Raw genomic sequence first — 21,185 nt, 5'->3', positions numbered from 1 at the left:
TGATAACAATTCATGCAAATATTGGTACATTCAGTGTCAGTTATAGTAGTGCTGTCTGCTTTCGAAGTCAATTACTATGGCAAATTGAAATATATTAAAATCTTATGTAATCAGAGAAATATAGTTATCAAATTGAAGTTAAATAGTGTAAAGGGAATAAAGAGATTAATCATACCCAGCGTCATCAAACATGAGAAGTGTTGTGAATCTGAGCTCCCTCCCGTCATCTTGTCACTCTCGGAAGACAACATGTCAGTAAACACCACATGTATTGATGAATAATGCTGTATTGATTAATATGAGTAATGCCTTAAATAATGTAAATACCACTTAATTAACATTTAATAGGATGATGTTCATATTGTTAACAATTGGATCACTATGATTTTCATCATCCTTACATCCTATCACAATTTTATTCAAAGTTGACCTCCGTCAATGCCTATCCAACGCCTTCGGGACTGTATTAAGTGCTTTTAAAATGATCAACATTTTGAAAGAGAAACAGTTTGATCAACCAATCATACATTGATTACATCCACATCATGAAAAACAACTCATATTACCATTTTTTGATTTTTTTTTATTGAAAACATATTCTAAGAAATTAGGCACCGCTTGGCCAAAAATCGTGAAATCTTCAAAGTCCAATAAAAACTTGAGCTACCCTACTGAGAGGTCCATCATGCTGTTTTGTTATGTCGATGGGTATATAAATAAGATAAAACAATCAAAGTTTGGTGCCCTCTCATGATAGCAATTTTTGGACGGGCTCATGGTCTAGTTGGCCAGTATAGGCCACCCCACATGTTATGGACCATGTTGTATGTAGTCAAGATGTAGGCAATAACTCTTGTAAGTTGCCCATAGATGTTTACACCTGGGAATGCTCGTGCACACGTTCCTCTGACAGTTTGAAGGTTGCCGCCATTGTAATTAAGGAGCAAATGAACAGCGCAATGACAAAATTGATTGCCTCTTTTTTTTTTGCTCTTGATCTTCCTCTCTCTACCCACTGCAGAATTGTGGGATAACAAGAAGCATGATGAATGCCCGCATCCTTCTCGCCTTGAATGCCACCCCAAATGCAAGACCTGCAAGTGTGACAACGATTGCCCTGGCAAAGAGATGTGTTGCTGCACCAAGGATGACAAGATGATCTGTGTCGTTCCAAAGCATGGTTAGGACCTTCAAGATGAATACCAAAGTTGACTTGAAGCACAAAACGAAATGCAATGTTGATGATTACAAGGGAGTATGGATGGAATCCGCAAAGTGATTTGGAGTGGGAAGATTGTTCCTGAACAGTGAATTTTTTTATTATTATTATTATTTTTGTATACAAGATCGAGGCTCGTGTAAGAGCTAATATTAATCACGAAAAGACAAACTGACACATAAAACATAAGATGAAGGGAGTGGGAGACAAGATGGGGAGAGAGAGGGAAGCACACAAGTACAACATTTGAGAGCAGGGACATCGGGAGATCTGTGAGAGGGAGAGGGCTTAGGGGGAGGAGGTGTGGGAAGGAGGGTGGGTGGGAGAGGTAAAAAACACATGGACACTGCTAGGACTTCCAGGAAGGAAGTGGGTATTTCAAAAAAGCGGAGCTGGGGTGAATTAGCGGGGGTAGAAAAGATCAAGGTTTTGGATGGGGGAAGATAAGAGATGGTGGTGAACAGCTGTTTTAAAGATCTGGAGGGAGGAGTGGGATTGAAGAGAGTGAGGGAAATTTGTTCCAGAGGCGGGAGAAAAGAGGAGTGAACGTGAGCAGAGAGTCTTGATTTTTGCAGTTTAACCATAAGAGGGTTGCTGGTAGAACTTGTGCTACCTGTAGGAATATTTGGGGGCATAGCCCAGAGAGAGCTGGGGGAGCTAGGCCGGAGAGGAGTCGGTAGAAGACATTACAGCACATAAAGACATTAAGAATTATTACAGCACCTCCTTAAACTTTTTGTTGAGAAACCGACATCAAAGAATGTTGTGTGGCAACTTCAGCCGAGGTTTGTGCGAGTATGATTTGAGGAAGACTTAGACACACTGTTGTTGAAACGTAAGTATTCCTTGTTTTCTCCCAACTGCAGAACATTGTTGTGATGAGAAGTGCGGTGAATGCCCGGATCCCTCTTGCCTCGAATGCGACCACAACTCCAAGACCTGCAAGTGTGACTGTGACTGTTGTGAAAAAGAGAAATGTTGTTGCACCAAGGATGATAAGAGGATCTGCGTAGCACCAAAAGATGGTGAGAGGGTGCAATGTTAATAAGATAAATTCATTTCATTCTCATTCACCATTTCATTTTGAATGTGTAATTTTTTATTTTTTTATTTTTTTTTGTATACAAGATCGAGGCTCGTGAAAGAGCTAACATTAATCACACAGAAAGACAAACCGACACATAAAACATATAACATGGGGAGCAGTAGACAAGATGGGGAGAGAGGGGGAAGGACACAAACACAACATTTGAGAGCAGGGACATCGAGAGATTTGTGGTAGGGAGAGGGGTTTGGGGGGGGGAGGCATGGGAAGGGGGGGGGGGGGGGTGAGAGAGGTATGAAACATATGGACACTGCCAGGACTTCCAGGAAAGAAGTTGGAATTTCAAACAAAGTGGATCTGGGGTGAATTAGCGGGGGTAGAAAAGATCAAGGTTTTGGATGGGGGAAGATAAGAGATGGTGGTGAACAGCTGTTTTAAAGACCTGGACGGAGGAGTGGGATTGAAGGGAGTGGGGGAGTTTGTTCCAGATGTGGGAGAAAAGGGGAATGAAAGAGTGATGGTGAGCAGAGAGCCTAGACCTTGTGCGACCTGTAGGAATATTTGGGGGACAAAGCACAGAGAGAGCTGGGGGAACAAGGCCGGAGAGGAGTCGGTAGAAGACAGAAAGACCACCAACCTGCCTGCGGTGAGTGAGTGAAAGGCCATCGGAGATAGCTTCATCACAGGAGATTCCAATGATTCTGAAAATGTTTGGAAACTTGCAGTAAATGTTTGGAAACTTTCTAAGAATGGTGAAAGTGTGGCATTATAAAAGTGAAATATGAGTGCGACTTTCGCAAATACGATGTGCGAAACTACAAGCAAAATATTCTGGGTGTCATGAAAGAGTGAAAATTGTGTAAGTATTGTTATATATTCTTATCTGGCATCAATTATTAATTTCTTACACCACGTTGTTGCTGCGATAATCGTTCTCTTCATGACCAATTTCCATGAAGATTGCCTTTTGGAAACTCAAATGTTCGTGGTTAAGGACGGGGGGATGCTCCCTTAACTTTAAGGAATTATTTAAGGAAAAACTTAAGGATTATTCGTATTTGCAACAATCCTCAACTTAAGGATATACCCTGGTGTTGGTTTAGCGGGTAGGGTGCGGCCTGGGTTCCTGGGTTTGAATCCCGGTCGATCGTTGAATTAACACCAGAGGGGTTGACTGAGCCTGTCATCCTTCCAAGGTCGGCAAATTGAGTACCAGTTCACTGGTAATTCCCTGTGTGTCACAAGCGGCGACTAACAGGGTTGGTGGCAGGAAGGGCATCTGGCTGTAAAACATTTCTTCAAAAAGGGGACCACCGTGCCCGAAAAAAGGCCAACCCCTGCTCTACGGGGAAAAATGGCCTCTAAAGGTGGTTCTTTTTTCTTTTTCCTCAACTTAAGGATGTCTTAAAGGGAAAAGTTAAGGAAATTCTCAAGTTTTCACTTAAGGATGATTTATGCAACTTGGCCCATAAACTCTGACCACCTTTAGTGGTGAAAGTAATAAAATGGCGAATGAGAATGAAATGAATTTTACACAAGAAGCACTTTATTCCTCCTTCATCCACAAGCATGTGTTCCCCATGCAACATATATCAAGTGTGAAGTGTGTATGCAGCAAAAAAACAAATGTCATTTAAAATTAAGTGTTCATTTTGTGTTCTTCCTTTCAGATGCCACTTCGTATCTCTAATCTGATTGGTTGCCTGGCATAGCAACAGCGCCTATAAGGATTTCCGTAACTTTAAGGAAATCTTTATCCTGAAGGACTATTTATGCAACAACACTTAAGGAAATCCTTAGCTCGGGAATTACAAGGGAAATCTTTCCTTAAGGTTAATGGAGTTTTATGCAACGGGGCCTATGTCTCTAAATATGTGCTTAATTGTGGTAGTACAATCGATGTCCGTTAGATCCGGGGCAACGCCGGGTACCTTTGTGGTAGGAGGGAGGAAAAGGGTGGCGGTGGGAGAAGGAGTGGGCGGAAGGAGCTGGCATTGCCCGGCAACGCAGGGTAACTTTGCTGGTTAAAAATAAATGGTGCCTGGAAGGGTTTGCAACAATTTAAATGTGCAATTGCAAGTTCATAGGGACGTGCTATGATTGGGAAACATGATGAAGGCTGAGATATCTTTTTATTGGAACTGAATTGTTAATTGCTGTTTTATACTCCATTATAGAACCTTGTTGCGATGAGAAGTGCGGTGAATGCCCGGATCCCTCTTGCCTCGAATGCGACCACAACTCCAAGACTTGCAAGTGTGACTGTGACTGTTGTGAAAAAGAGAAATGTTGTTGCACCAAGGATGATAAGAGGATCTGCGTAGCACCAAAAGATGGTGAGAGGGTGCAATGTTAATAAGATAAATTCATTTGATTCTCATTCACCATTTCATTTTGAATGTGTAATATTTGCAGTAAATGTTTGGAAACTTTCTAAGAATGGTGAAAGTGTGGGATTATAAAAGGGAAATATGAGTGCGACTTTCGCAAATACGATGTGCGAAACTACAAGCAAAATATTCTGGATGTCATGAAAGAGTGAAAATTGTGTAAGTATTGTTATATATTCTTATGTGGCATCAATTATTAATTTCTTACACCACGTTGTTGCTGTGATAATCGTTCTCTTCGTGACCAATTTCCATGAAGATTGCCTTTTGGAAACTCAAATGTTCGTGGTTAATGATGGGGGGATGCTCCCTTAACTTTAAGGAAGTATTTAAGGAAAAACTTAAAGATTATTCGTATATGCAACCATCCTCAACTTAAGGATATAGCCTGGTGTTGGTTTAGCCGGTAGGGTGCGGCCTGGGATCGTGGGTTTGAATCCCGGTTGATCGCTGAATTAACACCAGAGGGGTTGACTCAGCCTGTCATCCTTCCGAGGTCGGCAAATTGAGTACCAGTTCACTGGTAATTCCCTGTGTGTCGCAAGAGGCGACTAACAGGGTTGGTGGCAGGAAGGGCATCCGGCTGTAAAACATTTCTTCAAAAAGTGGACCACGGTGCCTGAAAAAAGCCAACCCCTGCTCTGCGGGGAAAATGGCCTCCAAAGGTGGTTCTTTTTTCTTTTTCCTCAACTTAAGGATGTCTTAAAGGGAGAAGTTAAGGAAATTCTCAAAGTTTCCCTTAAGCATGATTTATGCAACTTGGCCCATAAACTCTGACCACCTTTAGTGGTAAAAGTAATAAAATGGCGAATGAGAATCAAATGAATTTTACACAAGAAGGAGTTTATTCCTCCTTCATCCGCAAGCAAGTGTTCCCCATGCAACATATATCAAGTGTGAAGTGTGTATGCAGCAATAAAACAAGTGTCATTAAAAATTACGTGTTCATTACGTGTTCTTCCTTTCAGATGCCACTTCGTATCTCTAATCTGATTGGTTGCCTGGCATAGCAACGGCTCCTATAAGGATTTCCTTAACTTTAAGGAAATCTTTATCCTGAAGGACTATTTATGCAACAACACTTAAGGAAATCCTTAGCTCGGGAATTACAAGGGAAATCTTTCCTTAAGGTTAATGGAGTTTTATGCAACCGGGCCTATGTCTCTAAATATGTGCTTAATTGTGGTAGTACAATAGAAGTCCGTTAGATCCGGGGCAACGCCGGGTACCTTTGTGGTAGGAGGGAGGAAAAGGGTGGCGGTGTGAGAAGGAGTGGGCAGAATGAGCTGGCATTGCCTGGCAACGCAGGGTAACTTTGCTGGTTAAAAATAAATGGTGCCTGGAAGGGTTTGCAACAATTTAAATGTGTAATGGCAAGTTGATAGGGACGTGATGTGATTGGGAAACGTGATGAAGACTGAGACATCTTTTTATTGGAACTGAATTAATTGCTTTTTTATACTCCATTATAGAACCTTGTTGCGATGAGAAGTGCGGTGAATGCCCGGATCCCTCTTGCCTCGAATGTGACCACAACTCCAAGACCTGCAAGTGTGACTGTGACTGTTGTGAAAAAGAGAAATGTTGTTGTACCAAGGATGACAAGAGGATCTGCGTAGCACCAAAAGACGGTGAGGGTGTACAATGTTAATGAGATAGATTATTTAAAGCAAAGATTTTGTCTGTTTTTGATTAAAACTTAAAAAGTAAGAGAACGTGAAATGTACAACCTACAAAGTCATTGGAGTTGGTGGGAAGATTGTTCCCAAATAGTGAGTTGTTACAGCCCTTCTTTAAACCTCCTGTTGAGACCTACATCTTCAATATAAAAGCGAATGACACATTTGTTTGTTTGTGACCCTACTCTTCTGAGCTCCCTAGGTTAATCACGATGACTTTATGGAATCCCATGTTAAAAAAGATGCTCCTTACGAGGGATTTTAAACAGTCATTTTCTCACAATTCATCAATACCTATAAAAGGCAAAACATTTCTCTCTCTCTCTCTTTCTCACTCTTTCTCTCTCTCTCTCACTCTGTTTGTATGTGTTATATGCACGGCCCCATGGCATAGCTCTCAGAGGTGAAAAAACAATTTGTACAAAAAAAAGGTTACCACCTCAGCTAACTTCTCCAAATATACACCCTGCAAATTTTTAAAAACAAGCGATTTTGATCCGTATACCTATATAGTTGTTTCGAGAGTGTGCTCCGGTTGTCTGATGATAAACAGATTTCAAATATCTCATTTAATTCAGTTGTGATGATCTAAGCTCTAGGGTGATCGGCACAATTGTGCATTTCCACAAAGGCCATGATAAGTTCCCATGCTCAAGAGTTGGTACACCAAACAATATACAGTCACGTGAAAAAGTAAGTACACCCCATGTTAAGTTTTGACTTTTTCAACATACTTCAACATACAGCTATTCGATCTTCATTTCAACAATATTGATAGATAAAGGTGATATAATACAACAAATATCATGAAACATTTACATTTTGTAGTCCATTGTATAATTTAAATAAACATAAATGCAAATTTCGCATGTGGAAAAAGTAAGTACACCCCAACATTTATCACTACTTCAAATACCTAAAATTAGAATCAGGTGCAAGAGCTCAGGTGCAAATGATTAGAACATCGTTAGAGAGGATCTTGGAGGAACCTGTCATTTAAACCTCAGACATTTAGTTTGGTTTGCTCTTTGTTGTTGAAGTGTGCGGAGTCACCATGCCTAGATCAAAAGAGCTCTCTGAGGCCTTCAGAAAGAAGGTTATAGATGCCTACGAGTCTGGGAAGGGATTTAAAAAGATCTCCAAACAATTTGAAATCAATCATTCGACTGGCCGGAAGATCATCTACCAGTGAAGAAGATTCCAAACAACTGCCAAGTTGTTCAGGCCAGGCCGCCCCAGCAAGTTCAGCCGGAGAGCAGACCGCAAGATGCTGAAAGAAGTCTATAAGAACCCCAGAATGTCATCACGGGACCTACAGGTAGCTCTTGCCACTGTTGATGTCAAAGTGCACGAGTCCACCATTAGAAAGAGGCTGCACAAATTTGATCTGCATGGGAGGTGTGAGAGGAGGAAACCTTTGCTGTCCATAAAGAACATCAGGGCAAGACTAAAGTTTGCCAATGAACACCTAGGCAAAGACCAGCACTTCTGGAACAATGTGCTCTGGACAGATGAGTCAAAGGTAGAGCTATTTGGCCACAGTACCAGAAGACATGTTTGGCAAAAACCAAAGACAGCATTTGACCACAAGAACCTGATACCAACTGCAAAGCATGGTGGTGGAAATATTATGGTTTGGGGCAGCTTTGCTGCATCAGGGCCTGGGCAGCTCACCATCATATAATCCACTCTGAATTCTTCATTGTACCAGAGGGTGATTGAGGATAATGTGAGGCCATCTGTCAGAAGTTGAAGCTCAACCGAAGGTGGACCTTGCAATATGACAATGACCCTAAACATACCAGTAAATCCACTAAGGAATGGCTGAAAAGAAAGAAATGGAGGGTTCTGGAATGGCCAAGTCAAAGCCTGGATCTAAATCCCATCGAGATGATGTGAGGGGATTTGAAACGAGCTGTGCATGCAAGAAACCCCTCAACCATCGCACAGCTGAAAGAATTCTGCATGGAGGAGTGGGCAAAAATTTCTCCCAGTCGATGTCAGAGACTGGTCGACAGTTATAAGAAACGCCTACTTGAAGTTGTTTCTGCCAAAGGGGGCAATACCACCTATGAGAGCCAAGGGTGTACTTACTTTTTCCACATGTGAAATTTGCATTTATGTTTATTTAAATTATACAATGGACTACAAAATGTAAAGGTTTCATGATATTCGTGATATTATATCACCTTTATCTATCAATATTGTTGAAATGAAGATCAAATAGCTGTATGTTGAAGTATCTTGAAAAAGTCAAAACTTTACATGGGGTGTACTTACTTTTTCACGTGACTGTATATGTTCTGGCCCTTGAGGTAAAACATTCAATATTGTCTACGCAAGAGCATTACAATCATATTGTTGCAGGGGCCGGGTTCAAAAAATCCCCCTTCTTGCACAACAATTTTGTTGCGTGATTCCCCGCGGTAATAATACTGGAGAATCACGAATACCTTCAAGGTGCACGGATCAAGGTGCACGCGCATGCCGAAGAACCGCGCGATCGAACCCTCACTTTCCCACACCTTATGGGTGCCGAGCGGATTTGCACGGTGTGGAAAACGGCGTTACCCCACGACATTTCTGGACCTGAGTCTTGCCAAATTCGGTCTCGGATGATGCTAGGCCAATTGGTGAAGGATGTACCAAACAGGTTGGAAAGGAATCAAATGTACAGCCTTTTATTTAGAAGGCACAGAGAAACAGAGACGAAGATTCAGCTTAACTATTCTTACCTATCATAATAAACCCCACTAGCACCTTCACACTCTGACACACACACACACTCAGGGAATAACATTCTGGTTAAGGGCATACCGATGTACGTGCTGGAATTGCCTCGCTGGTGACCACGTGGTCTGGTGTGCGCAGCTCGCGGCTCGATGAGGTCAGGTCTGAAGGACGAACTCCAGCGCAGGTTGAGCTATATTCAGCGCAGGTTGAGCTAGATTCAGCGCAGGTTGAGCTAGATTCAGCGCAGGTTGAGCTAGATTCAGCGCAGGTTGAGCTAGATTCAGCGCAGGTTGAGCTAGATTCAGCGCAGGTGGGACGAGCTGCCACGCAGGCAGACAACTTCAGCTCAGGTGAGTCATGTCGAAAGCCAACGCTTGCAGGACAGCCGGATGGCGCAAAAGATCGGTGCAGAAGCGATTGGTGGTCGACGAAACACAAAGGCCAAAACACGTGTCGTCTGGTGGAGCCAAAACAAGAGAGTCCAGAGCAGGGTGTCGTCCATGAGGCAAAATCCCAAGGCAAGATAGAGGGCGTCCTGTGCGCACTGCGCACGAAATCCCAGGCAAAGAGAGCGTGTCGTCCACGTGCCAAAATCCAAGGCAAGAGAAAGAAATGCGATCCACGTGGGCTTTTACCAGATCCGCCTACGCCCCTTAAAATGTTCCACAGCCTCACATTGGCTGAGGTTTGCTGCATCATGGCGACGGGTCCCCGGCTCGCCATTGGTCACCTGGGCCGTGTTTTTGGCCACGCCTTCCTGCGCATAGTAATGGCTTCCCTTAACCACACGGAGGTTTGACATCCTGCTTAACTTCAACGCATATTGGTCTTGATTACTACACAATAGGAAAGGGCTAATCTTTACATTCAATAAGACATATCTAACTACTGCAGGCTACATGCTGTCGTGCAACGAACTATACGGGGTTTGCCTTTATGGCACAACCGCAACAATATGTTCAATTTTGTTGATATCTATGTTCAGTATTTTACAGCTTGACAAGTAAAATGTTTGTCTCTAAACATGTGCTTAATTGGGGTAGTCCCATAGATGTACATTAGATCCTGGGCAACACCAGGTACGTTTATTTCGGAGAAGGATGCGGGCGGGAGGGGTCAGGGAAAGGGTGGGAGGAGGGAGGGGAAGAGGTGGAGGTAGGAGGGGGCATGGAAAGGGTGGGAGGAGGGAGGGGAAGAGGTGGGAGGATGGAACTGACATTGCCGGGCAACGCAGAGTACCTTTGCTAGCTAAAAAGAAATGTTGCTTGGAAGGGTTTGCAACAATTTCAACGTGTAATTTTAAGTTGATAGGGATGTGATGCGATTGGGAAACATGATGAAGACCGACATATCTTTTTATTGGAACTGAATTGTTCATTGCTTTTTTTTATACCCCATTGTAGAACATTGTTGTGATGAGAAGTGCGGTGAATGCCCGGATCCCTCCTGCCTCGAATGCGACCATAACTCCAAGACTTGCAAGTGTGACTGTGACTGTTGTGAAAAAGAGAAATGTTGCTGCACCAAGGATGACAAGAGGATCTGCGTAGCACCAAAAGATGGTGAGAGGGTGCAATGTTAATAAGATAGATTATTTAAAGCAAAGATTTTATCTATTTTAGATTACAACTTAAAAAGTAAAAACAACATGGAAGGTAAAGCCTACGGAGTGATTGGAGTGGCTGGGAAGATTGTTCCTGAATAGTGAGTTGTTGCAGCACTTCCTTAAACCTGCTGTTGAGACTTACATTAAAAATAAATGTTGCTGGGACGGGTTTGCAATAATTTCAACATGTAATTTTAAGTTGATGTGATGTGACGTGATTGGTCAATGGGGGAAACTTGATGAAGACTCAGACTAACATTTATTGGAACTAAATTGTTCGTTGATTTTTTTTATACCCCATTGCAGAACATTGTTGTGATGAGAAGTGCGGTGAATGCCCGGATCCCTCTTGCCTCGAATGTGACCACAACTCCAAGACCTGCAAGTGTGACTGTGACTGTTGTGAAAAAGAGAAATGTTGCTGCACCAAGGATGACAAGAGGATCTGTGTAGCACCAAAAGATGGTGAGAGCGTTTAAGTTGAATACAACACACAACGTTGATGTCAAATCAACGTCACGAGGGAATATGGATGGGATGGTGTCACGAGGAAATCAAATCATGATTACAACACCAACATAAGGGAATATGGATGGTGCAAAACTACATTGTGATTGGAGTGGGTGGGAAGATTGTTCTTTCTTCCAGCACTTTCTTGAAATTCCTGTTGAGACAAGGATTTCAAAAAACGTTGCTTGGTAAAGTTGTCCACAGTTTCCTTTTGTAATTTTTCAATCAAATGGGGGAAAGGGAGAAGTGGTGTGAGGGAGGAGTGGAGGGAACGTGAGGAGGACTAACCGTACACCCTCTTTTTTTATCTTAGTGTCAAGGCTCATGGAGGGGTTAAAACAGGGAACGGATCAGGACATAACAAAACGAAAAGAACAGTACAAAGAGAGGAAAGGGGCCTGTGGGGCAGGAACACACCAACAGCAAGATTGAGGGACAAAATAGAGGGAGACAAGTCAGGAGACAAGTCAGGAGACGACGATGGTTCATGAGCGAGCGGTATTCAATGACAAAGGACGGACTGTAACCGAAACATGCCCGGACAGGCCAGGCCCGGAAATGTCAAAACGAAGGTTACTGACCTTGAAATGAGATATAAAATAATGTATAATCAGTTATGAGGTTAGTTAGCCACACAATACCGAAAATTCGGTGAAAAATGAAATGAAAAAAAAAAAAAAAGGGAAAATCGAGCTCCGTGGGGCTAGACACATGATATTCGCCTAACCAAATACCGAAACCCCTGTCAGATTCCACCAAACCCCTCGGAGAAGATGTAGCTTGAACTCGATTACCCCCTAAAAAGACATCTTTTTCGGGCGTGGCTCCGCCCACAATGGGCGCAATACGCCCACTCTCGGCAGGACACAACTAGATCATGATATCAACTTCCCACCCAAGTTTCATCGAGATCGGATGATATCATCGGGTAGTTATGCTGCGGACAGACAGACAGACAGACAGACAGACACACATACATGACGAATATAGTGGTCACTTGATAACTCGTGAACGAATTGGGATAGCTAAGGGATATGGGAAAGAATGGGGGCAAGGTGAGGACACAAGGGGTTCACAAGTTGGATACAGAAGCAAACTATTAATCACAGAAGTGGAATTAAAAACTGGAAACTCAGAAAGAGGTGGCGTGAGGAGGGCTAATGAGGGTAGTAAAGATCATGGTTTTGGATTGAGATGACCTGAGATGATGGTGAATAGTGAAGTCCGGGAGGGAAGAATGAGATTGAAGGGACTGAAGAAATTGGTTCCAAAGATGGAAAAGAACAGGAACTGATGAGTGGAGACGAGCAATATATCTGGAATTTGGGAGTTTTACCTAAATTGGGTTACTGGAAGACCATGTGCCCCCTGCAGAAACCTGGGGGATTGGGTTGGGAGAATGGGAGTGGGCATAGCATGGTAAGGCCAGAGGATGCGACACCAGAGAGAACGCGGTGGAATGAGACCACTGACCTGTCTGCGATGTGCAAGTGTTCGGCCAAAGACTCAACTTCATCGCAGGAGATTCAAATGATGTTGAAGGCCTTGGTTTCCATTGCATTAAACTAAGGTGTGAGGCAGTGAGCGAGCACAGAGGAGAGGGCAGTACTCCAATAAGCTGCGGATGAAGGCCTTCTAGGTAGATAAAGGTTCAGGTATGCCAAGGAAAGACTTATCATGCCTGCCCGCATACCTGATGAAACGTAAGTGTTCCTTGCTTTCCCCTCATTGTAGAACATTGTTGCGATGAGAAGTGCGGTGAATGCCCGGATCCTTCTTGCCTCGAATGTGACCACAACTCCAAGACCTGCAAGTGCGACTGTGACTGTTGTGAAAAAGAGAAATGTTGCTGCACCAAGGATGACAAGAGGATCTGCGTAGCACCAAAAGATGGTGAGAGCGTTTAAGTTGAATACAACACACAACGTACACTCACGAGGAAATCAAATCATGATTACAACACCAACATAAGGGAAGTTGGAAGGGGCAAAACTACAATGTGATTGGAGTGGGTGGGAAGATTGTTCTTTCGTCCAGCACTTCCTTGAAATTCCTGTTTGAGACAAGGATTTAACCAAAGGTTGCTTGGTAAAGTTGTCTGCAGTTTCCTTTTGTAGTTTTTCAATCAAATGGGGGAAAGGGAGAAGTGGTGTGAGGGTGGAGTGGAGGGAACGTGAGGAGGACTAACCATACACATGTTCTTTTTTGATATCCAGTGTCAAGGCTCATGGAGGAGTTAAAACAGGGATCCGATCAGGACATAACAAAACGAAAAGAACAGTAGAAAGAGAGGAAAGAGGGTCGCTGGGGGAGGACCACACCAACAGCATTGTTGAGGGCCAAAATAGAGGGAGACTGGGATAAATAAGGGATATGAGAAAGAATGGGGGCAAGGTGAGGACACAGGGGGTTAACAATTTGGATACAGAAGCAAACTATTAATCACAGAAGTGGAATGAAAAACTGGAAACTCAGAAAGAGGTGGCGTGAGGAGGGCTAATGAGGGTAAAAAAGAAATTGGTTTTGGATTGGAGACGACGGTGAATAGTGAACCCTGGAAGGAAGAATGAGATTCAAGAGGCTGACGGAATAGGTTCCAAAGATGTGGAAAAACAGGAAAGAATAAGTGGAGATGAGCAATGGGAGATGAGGGTTTTACCAAAATGGGGTTTCTGGCAGACCACGTGCGGCCTGCAGAAACCTGGGGGTTAGGGTGGGGGAATGGGGGTAAGGCATGGTAAGGTAAGGCCAGTGGGTGTGACACCAGAAAGGATATGGTAGAAGACAGAGACCACTGACCTGTTGGCGATGTGCAAGTGTTCGGCCAAAGACTCAGCTTCATCGCAGGAGATTCAAATGATGTTGAAGGCCTTGGTTTCCATTACATTAAACTAAGGTGTGAGGCAGTGAGCGAGCACAGAGGGGAGGGCAGTACTCCAATAAGCTGCGGATGAAGGCCTTCTAGGTAGATAAAGGTTCAGGTGTGCCAAGGAAAGACATCACGCCCACCCACCTACCTGATTAATACCTGATAAAGGTATTAATCCCACCTACCTGATAAAGCAAGTGTTCCTTGTTTTCCCCTCAATGTAGAACATTGTTGTGATGAGAAGTGCGGTGAATGCCCGGATCCTTCTTGCCTCGAATGCGACCACAACTCCAAGACCTGCAAGTGCGACTGTGACTGTTGTGAAAAAGAGAAATGTTGCTGCACCAAGGATGACAAGAGGATCTGTGTAGCACCAAAAGATGGTGAGAGGTGCAATGTTAATAAGATAGCTGATTTAAAGCATGGTGGAATGTATGTATGGAGACTGTATGAATGTATGTATGCATGAATGTATGAATGAATATGTATGTACAAGGAAAGTATGGATGGACTGAAGGAAAAGATAAACAAGTGGAAGGAATGTATGGAGACAAAAGGTCTGAAGGTGAATATCGGAAAGACGAAGGTGATGGCAAGTGGTAAAGCATGTGGTGAGGTGGAAAGAACTGGGAAGTGGCCCTGTGCTGTGTGCAGGAAGGGTGTCGGAGTGAACTCCATTCAATGTACAATGTGCGCTGAGTGGGTTCATCAAAAATGTAGTGGTCTGAGAGGGTCATTAACCAGTGTGGCAGTTACATTCAAATGTAAGGTGTGCACAGAGGGAGCTGCAGATGGAGGGAATGTTGAGTTGGATCTTGGAGACGGCGTGAAGCTGGAAGGTGTGAAAACATTTTGCTACCTCGGAGACATGCTGAATGGAGAAGGTGGATCAGACTCGGCAACGGTTGCCAGAGTGAGATGTGCATGGAAGAAGTTTCGGGAACTGAGTGGTGTGCTGATGAGGAGGGGAGTGTCGTTGAAGCTGAAGGGAAAGGTGTATGCTGCATGTGTGAGAAGTGTTATGATTTATGGGAGCGAGACATGGGTAATGAACGTAGAGCAGCAACGAAGGCTGGAAACGGTGGAAATGCGAATGGTTCGGTGGATGTGCGGAGTATCGTTGAGAGAGAGGAAGACAAATGATGAATTGCGAAAGATGATGGGAATAGAGCCTGTGATTGATGCTGTGAAAAGGAACAGGTGGAGATGGTTTGGTCATGTGTTGAGGAAGGATGAAAGTGACTGGTTGAGAAGAGTGATGGAAATGAATGTAGAAGGGAGTAGAGGACGGGGAAGACCGAGAAAGACCTGGCTGAAGATGGTGGAAGAAGAAATGCGGGCAAGGGGGTTAACAAGGGGAGATGCAGAAAATAGGGCAAAATGGAGAACATTGTCATGGGGACCGCAAGGCTAACCCCCGCTCTAGCAGGGAAAATGGCCTTAAAATGCATGTTGTTGTTGTATTTAAAGCAAACGCTTCATGTATTTTAGATTACAACTTAAAAAGTAAAAACACCATGGAAGGTACAACCTACGGAGTGATTGGAGTGGGTGGGAAGATTGTTCCTGAATAGTGAGTTGTTACAGCACTTCCTTAAGCCAGCTGTTGAGACCTTTATTAGAAATAAATGTTGCTGGGAATGGTTTGCAATAATTTTAACACGTAATTGTAAGTTGATAGGGATGTGATTGGGAAACGTGATGAAAACTGAGAGACCTTTTGTATTGGAACTGAACTGTTAATTGCTTTTTGATACCCCATTGTAGACCATTGTTGCGATGAGAAGTGCGGTGAATGTCCGGATCCCTCTTGCCTCGAATGCGACCACAACTCCAAGACCTGCAAGTGTGACTGTGACTGTTGTGAAAAAGAGAAATGTTGCTGCACCAAGGATGACAAGAGGATCTGTGTTGAACCCAAATGTTAGTGATTGCATGAGCTCCTCGCCTTGTATGATCAATATGAGAAGTGTCATCGACACATTTTCAGTGAGCATCATGAAGACTCTAAAAGTGAAATTGATTCGTGATTGGAAGTATGACTAATCTTATTGAAGTATGATCATGAAGCATTAATTAGATGTCGCAAATTTTCGCTTTTGCATTAGATGAATTTCAAGAAGCTTTCATTTTTCAAATATTGTTTATTATGTTTGACTGACGAAGGAGAGTTTCAATGTCGGGGAGTTCAATTAAAATATGTGACGTCACAACCTATTATTGATCCTTCAATGGCATCAGCCGGCTGTTTCCGCTGAGATAATCAGGAAATTCACTGAAAGCAATGTGAAGAAGTGAAATAAAAAAGTTAAATCATGACATTTTGTAATTATTCTATTTTTTTATTTAAGAAATCTAATTTCAATTAACTCTCTCCTCTTCCTCCTCTTCCCTTTTATAATGGGTAAGGTATAATGGCACCAAGCTCCTGCACTGCCTCGACCATGATATTCCTCCACTTCCCTCTGTCCTCAGCCAAATTAATCTGTTTTGGAAAAGACTTTCAAAATAGACATTTTACTATATAATGATGGTTAAAACAGAGTGTAAGCCTGTCTATTAATTACATACACATATATGGTGTGGGTTTTTACCAAATCCCTCCCCATCTCTGGATCGTAAACAAACAAAAACAAGAAGACGTCATGCGTAGCACGATACTTGCAAAATCCACCCCCTCCCCCAAAAGTTTTCCATTGATACAGCAAATTGTCCATTTCATGAAGATGAAAATTTACGATCTTGATCAAAGCTCGGGTCAACAGGATGAAAAGTGACGATTTTTCAGATGAAAAATGATGATTTTAGAAGTTTGACCTTGAGTTGACCTTTTGACCTCATAAATAGTTGGTTTCCCTATTTAGTGACTCAATGTGCAAATGCTGTTCAATTTTCAAATCAATCGGATGAAAATTGACGGTTTTTCAGATAAAAAGTGATGATTTTGGAAGTTTGACCTTGCGTTGACCTTTGACGTTTTGACCTAAAAAAATAGTGTATTTCCCAATTTAGTGACTCGATATGCAAATGCTGTTCAATTTTCAAGTCAATCGGTTGAGAATTGACGGCTTTTTAGATGAAAATTGATGAGTTAAAAAATTTGACCGTGAGTTGACCTTTGACCTTTTGACCTCAAAAATAGTATGTTTCCCAATTTAGTGACTCGATATGCAAATGCTGTTCAATTTTCCAGTCAATCGGTTGAGAATTGACGGCTTTTTAGATGAAAATTGATGATTTTTAAAATTTGACCTTAGGTTGACCTTTGATATTTTCACCTCAAAAATAGTATGTTTCCCAATTTAGTGACTTGATATACAAATGGTATTCAATTTTCAAGTCAATCGGATTTAAAATGGCGATTTTAGAAATTTGTCCTCCAAATGACCTTTGACCTCAAAATCAATAGGCTTCTCAATTGGGACGACCTAGACAAGTTGGTGAAGTTTCGTGATGATCGGTTTAGAATTGTGACCTGTAGGCCGGTAACAAACAGACAAACAGACAGACAGACAAACAGACAGACAGACAAACAGACAGAACCACAAACGGAACCGACCAATATCCTTGCAAAATCAACAAGGATTTAAATCACGACAAGACTTGATCAATATGTTATTTCTCGACCCCTGACATTCAACATAATGTGCAGTATCCACAGGGCACCATCATGGACACAGCCCTGCCTTGTGATCTATGTACTCCAGGGCAAGATATACAAATCAGTGTCCCAGGAAGCTAATATGGTTGGAACTGACGTCAAAGCCTGACATTTGATTTGGCGTCAAAGTGTTCGTTGAAGTTATTCATAATCTCACATTAAAACAACTTAAAAACAAACATAATTTGAAGCAAATTCTTGAAGTTGGTACTCGCCGCTGCTTTTGCTTCTCTGTCTGCTCTGCTCAGCCTGTCCTTCACCTTTGGCCACCTCAAGTCTGTGTTGAAGTTAGCAAACATCACCTGCATCTGCAAAGAGGGTGCAAAAACAGATCATATCAACCACAAACTACTCGACTTACTTCCAGTTATAAGCAAAGTCATGGGATCCATCATCGCTGATGACGTCATCGTTTATCTTTACAAACATTATATTCTCTGCCATCAGTTTGGATTCCACACGACTTTGAGGACGTATGGCATCACTTATCTCTCAGCAATGGTTTGAGACCGTAAGTCCCCAACAAGGTTGGACGTTGACTACGGTACACATGGCTGCCCTCATACCTGCCATTTTGATTTCCTCAAGTAATGTTCCCTCTTCTCCCAGTGGAGGTTGGAGTGCTCCAAGGCAATGTCCTGTATTGGGCAAATATAGGGTGGTCCAAAAGTAAGTGCATGTACAATTAGTTGGAAGGTGATTGGTGTTATTGCTAATTGGTGTTACCTTCCAAGCCGTCAGTTACAATTACTCAAGGGAAACAGAGAAAATGGTCTTTATAGACAGGTGGTCTTTCTATGCAGGTTTGCGGTCGCCATTTTGCTGCAGCACTGTGAAGATATTCAAGCTGAATAAAGTGGTTGTTGTTTCGTATGCAGCCTGTGGCTGCTGGTTTGCATCATTTTTCTGGAAGCGCGTTTGCGCTGCTGATGCAGTGCCCCAATTACCAGTGAGCTGGTACTCAATTTGCCGACCTCGGAAGGATGACAGGCTGAGTCAACCCCGATGGTGTTAATTCAACGATCGACCGGGATTCCAACTCAGGATCCTGGGATCCCAAGCCGGCACCCTAACCGTTTCAGGATCCGAGGATCCCAAGCCAGCACTCTAACCGTTTCAGGATCCTGGGATCCCAAGCCAGCACCCTAACCGTTTCAGGATCCTAGGATCCCAAGCCAGCACCCTAACCGTTTCAGGATCCTAGGATCCCAAGCCAGCACCCTAACTGTTTCAGGATCCGATGAACCCAAGCCAGCACCCTAACCGTTTCAGGATCTGAGGATCCCAAGCCAGCACCCTAACCGTTTCAGGATCCTAGGATCCCAAGCCAGCACCCTAACCGTTTCAGGATCCTAGGATCCCAAGCCAGCACCCTAACTGTTTCAGGATCCGATGAACCCAAGCCAGCACCCTAACCGTTTCAGGATCCGAGGATCCCAAGCCAGCACCCTAACCGTTTCAGGATCCTAGGATCCCAAGCCAGCACCCTAACCGTTTCAGGATCCGAGGATCCCAAGCCAGCACCCTAACAGTTTCAGGATCCGAGGATCCCAAGCCAGCACCCTAACTGTTTCAGGATCCTAGGATCCCAAGCCAGCACCCTAACCGTTTCAGGATCCTAGGATCCCAAGCCAGCACCCTAACCGTTTCAGGATCCTAGGATCCCAAGCCAGCACCCTAACCGTTTCAGGATCCTAGGATCCCAAGCCAGCACCCTAAATGTTTCAGGATCCGATGAACCCAAGCCAGCACCCTAACCGTTTCAGGATCCGAGGATCCCAAGCCAGCATCCTAACCGTTTCAGGATCCAAGGATCCCAAGCCACCACCCTAACCATTTCAGGATCCTAGGATCCCAAGCCAGCACCCTAACCGTTTCAGGATCCTCGGATCCCAAGCCAGCACCCTAACCGTTTCAGGATCCTCAGATCCCAAGCCAACACCCTAACCGTTTCAGGATCCTAGGATCCCAAGCCAGCACCCTAACTGTTTCAGGATCCTAGGATCCCAAGCCAGCACCCTAACTGTTTCAGGATCCTCTGATCCCAAGCCAGCACCCTAACCGTTTCAGGATCCTATGATCCCAAGCCAGCACCCTAACCGTTTCAGGATCCTATAATCCCAAGCCAGCACCCTAACCGTTTCAGGATCATATGATCCCACGCCAGCACCCTAACAGTTTCAGGATCCTATGATCCCAAGCCAGCACCCTAACTGTTTCAGGATCCAAGGATCCCAAGCCAGCACCCTAACTGTTTCAGGATCCTAGGATCCCAAGCCAGCACCCTAACTGTTTCAGGATCCTCTGATCCCAAGCCAGTACCCTAACCGTTTCAGGATCCTATGATCCCAAGCCAGCACCCTAACCGTTTCAGGATCCTATGATCCCAAGCCAGCACCCTAACCGTTTCAGGATCCTATGATCCCAAGCCAGCACCCTAACCGTTTCAGGATCCTATAATCCCAAGCCAGCACCCTAACCGTTTCAGGATCATATGATCCCACGCCAGCACCCTAACCGTTTCAGGATCCTATGATCCCAAGCCAGCACCCTAACTGTTTCAGGATCCAAGGATCCCAAGCCAGCACCCTAACTGTTTCAGGATCCTAGGATCCCAAGCCAGCACCCTAACTGTTTCAGGATCCTCTGATCCCAAGCCAGCACCCTAACCGTTTCAGGATCCTATGATCCCAAGCCAGCACCCTAACCGTTTCAGGATCCTATGATCCCAAGCCAGCACTGTAACTGTTTCAGGATCATATGATCCCACGCCAGCACCCTAACCGTTTCAGGATCCTATGATCCCAAGCCAGCACCCGAACCGTTTCAGGATCCTGTGATCCCAAGCCAGCACCCTAACCGTTAAGCCAACACCAGCTGGCTCTTAGCAGAAGCAAGTATGAGTTCGTGGTCCCACTGTACTGTCTTTGTCTTTCCCTCGTGGTCCCCCTGTGCTGTCTTTGTCTTTCCCTCGTGGTCCCACTGTACTGTCTTTGTCTTTCCCTCGTGGTCCCCCTGTGCTGTCTTTGTCTTTCCCTCGTGGTCCCCATGTGCTGTCTTTGTCTTTCCCTCGTGGTCCCCATGTGCTGTCTTTGTCTTTCCCTCGTGGTCCCCATGTGCTGTCTTTGTCTTTCCCTCGTGGTCCCCATGTGCTGTCTTTGTCTTTCCCTCATGGTCCCCATGTGCTGTCTTTCCCTCGCGGTTGTCAGCTCTTTCACGAGCCTCGATTCAGTATAGAAAAAAAAAAAAAAAAAAACAACACAATTTTTAACATCATGTACGACCCGTAAAGGAGCTGCTACTCACACATACGAATGAGACAAACACAGCCATTGAGTTTCGGGGAAGTGACGTCACGTCCTGAGACACTTGGGGTACCAGCGACGTCACAACAATGGAGCTTCTTTACTCACCAGTTACACAGGGTGGTTTGCCATTGCTTTCCCAGCATTGCAACCGTCACACAACCGAGT

At 44.0% G+C, this 21,185-nt stretch overlaps 2 protein-coding genes and 1 long non-coding RNA gene across 3 annotated transcripts in view; 1 reads left to right on the top strand and 2 right to left on the bottom strand.

The window, feature by feature from the left end:
- LOC137431117 (uncharacterized) overlaps nucleotides 1–223 on the bottom strand; it is a 2,925-nt gene extending 2,702 nt beyond the window's left edge. The window contains exon 1 of the mRNA XM_068122075.2: nucleotides 176–223. The gene's annotated coding sequence lies outside the window, so the exon portion shown is untranslated. The remainder of the gene's footprint in view (nucleotides 1–175) is intronic.
- LOC137417210 (uncharacterized) overlaps nucleotides 1–16,370 on the top strand; it is a 23,442-nt gene extending 7,072 nt beyond the window's left edge. Inside the window, exons 2-10 of the mRNA XM_068103027.2 lie at nucleotides 1,022–1,180; nucleotides 2,086–2,244; nucleotides 4,442–4,600; nucleotides 6,127–6,285; nucleotides 10,470–10,628; nucleotides 10,979–11,137; nucleotides 12,917–13,075; nucleotides 14,276–14,434; nucleotides 15,819–16,370. Of these exons, the coding sequence (XP_067959128.1) occupies nucleotides 1,022–1,180; nucleotides 2,086–2,244; nucleotides 4,442–4,600; nucleotides 6,127–6,285; nucleotides 10,470–10,628; nucleotides 10,979–11,137; nucleotides 12,917–13,075; nucleotides 14,276–14,434; nucleotides 15,819–15,979 (1,433 nt within the window). The 3' untranslated portion in view covers nucleotides 15,980–16,370. The remainder of the gene's footprint in view (nucleotides 1–1,021; nucleotides 1,181–2,085; nucleotides 2,245–4,441; nucleotides 4,601–6,126; nucleotides 6,286–10,469; nucleotides 10,629–10,978; nucleotides 11,138–12,916; nucleotides 13,076–14,275; nucleotides 14,435–15,818) is intronic.
- On the bottom strand, nucleotides 16,176–21,185 carry LOC137431118 (uncharacterized). The gene is made up of 3 exons (XR_010985202.2): nucleotides 21,019–21,185; nucleotides 18,279–18,350; nucleotides 16,176–18,020 (listed from the first exon to the last, which is right to left on the bottom strand). It is a non-coding gene; the product is annotated as an uncharacterized LOC137431118 (long non-coding RNA).

The sequence above is a fragment of the Myxine glutinosa genome, chromosome 7, assembly GCF_964187855.1.
Source record: "Myxine glutinosa chromosome 7, kmMyxGlut1.1, whole genome shotgun sequence".
NCBI lineage: Eukaryota > Metazoa > Chordata > Myxini > Myxiniformes > Myxinidae > Myxine > Myxine glutinosa.
The sequence above is the reverse complement of the archived record's forward strand: the minus strand, read 5'-3'. Positions and strand labels throughout refer to the sequence as shown.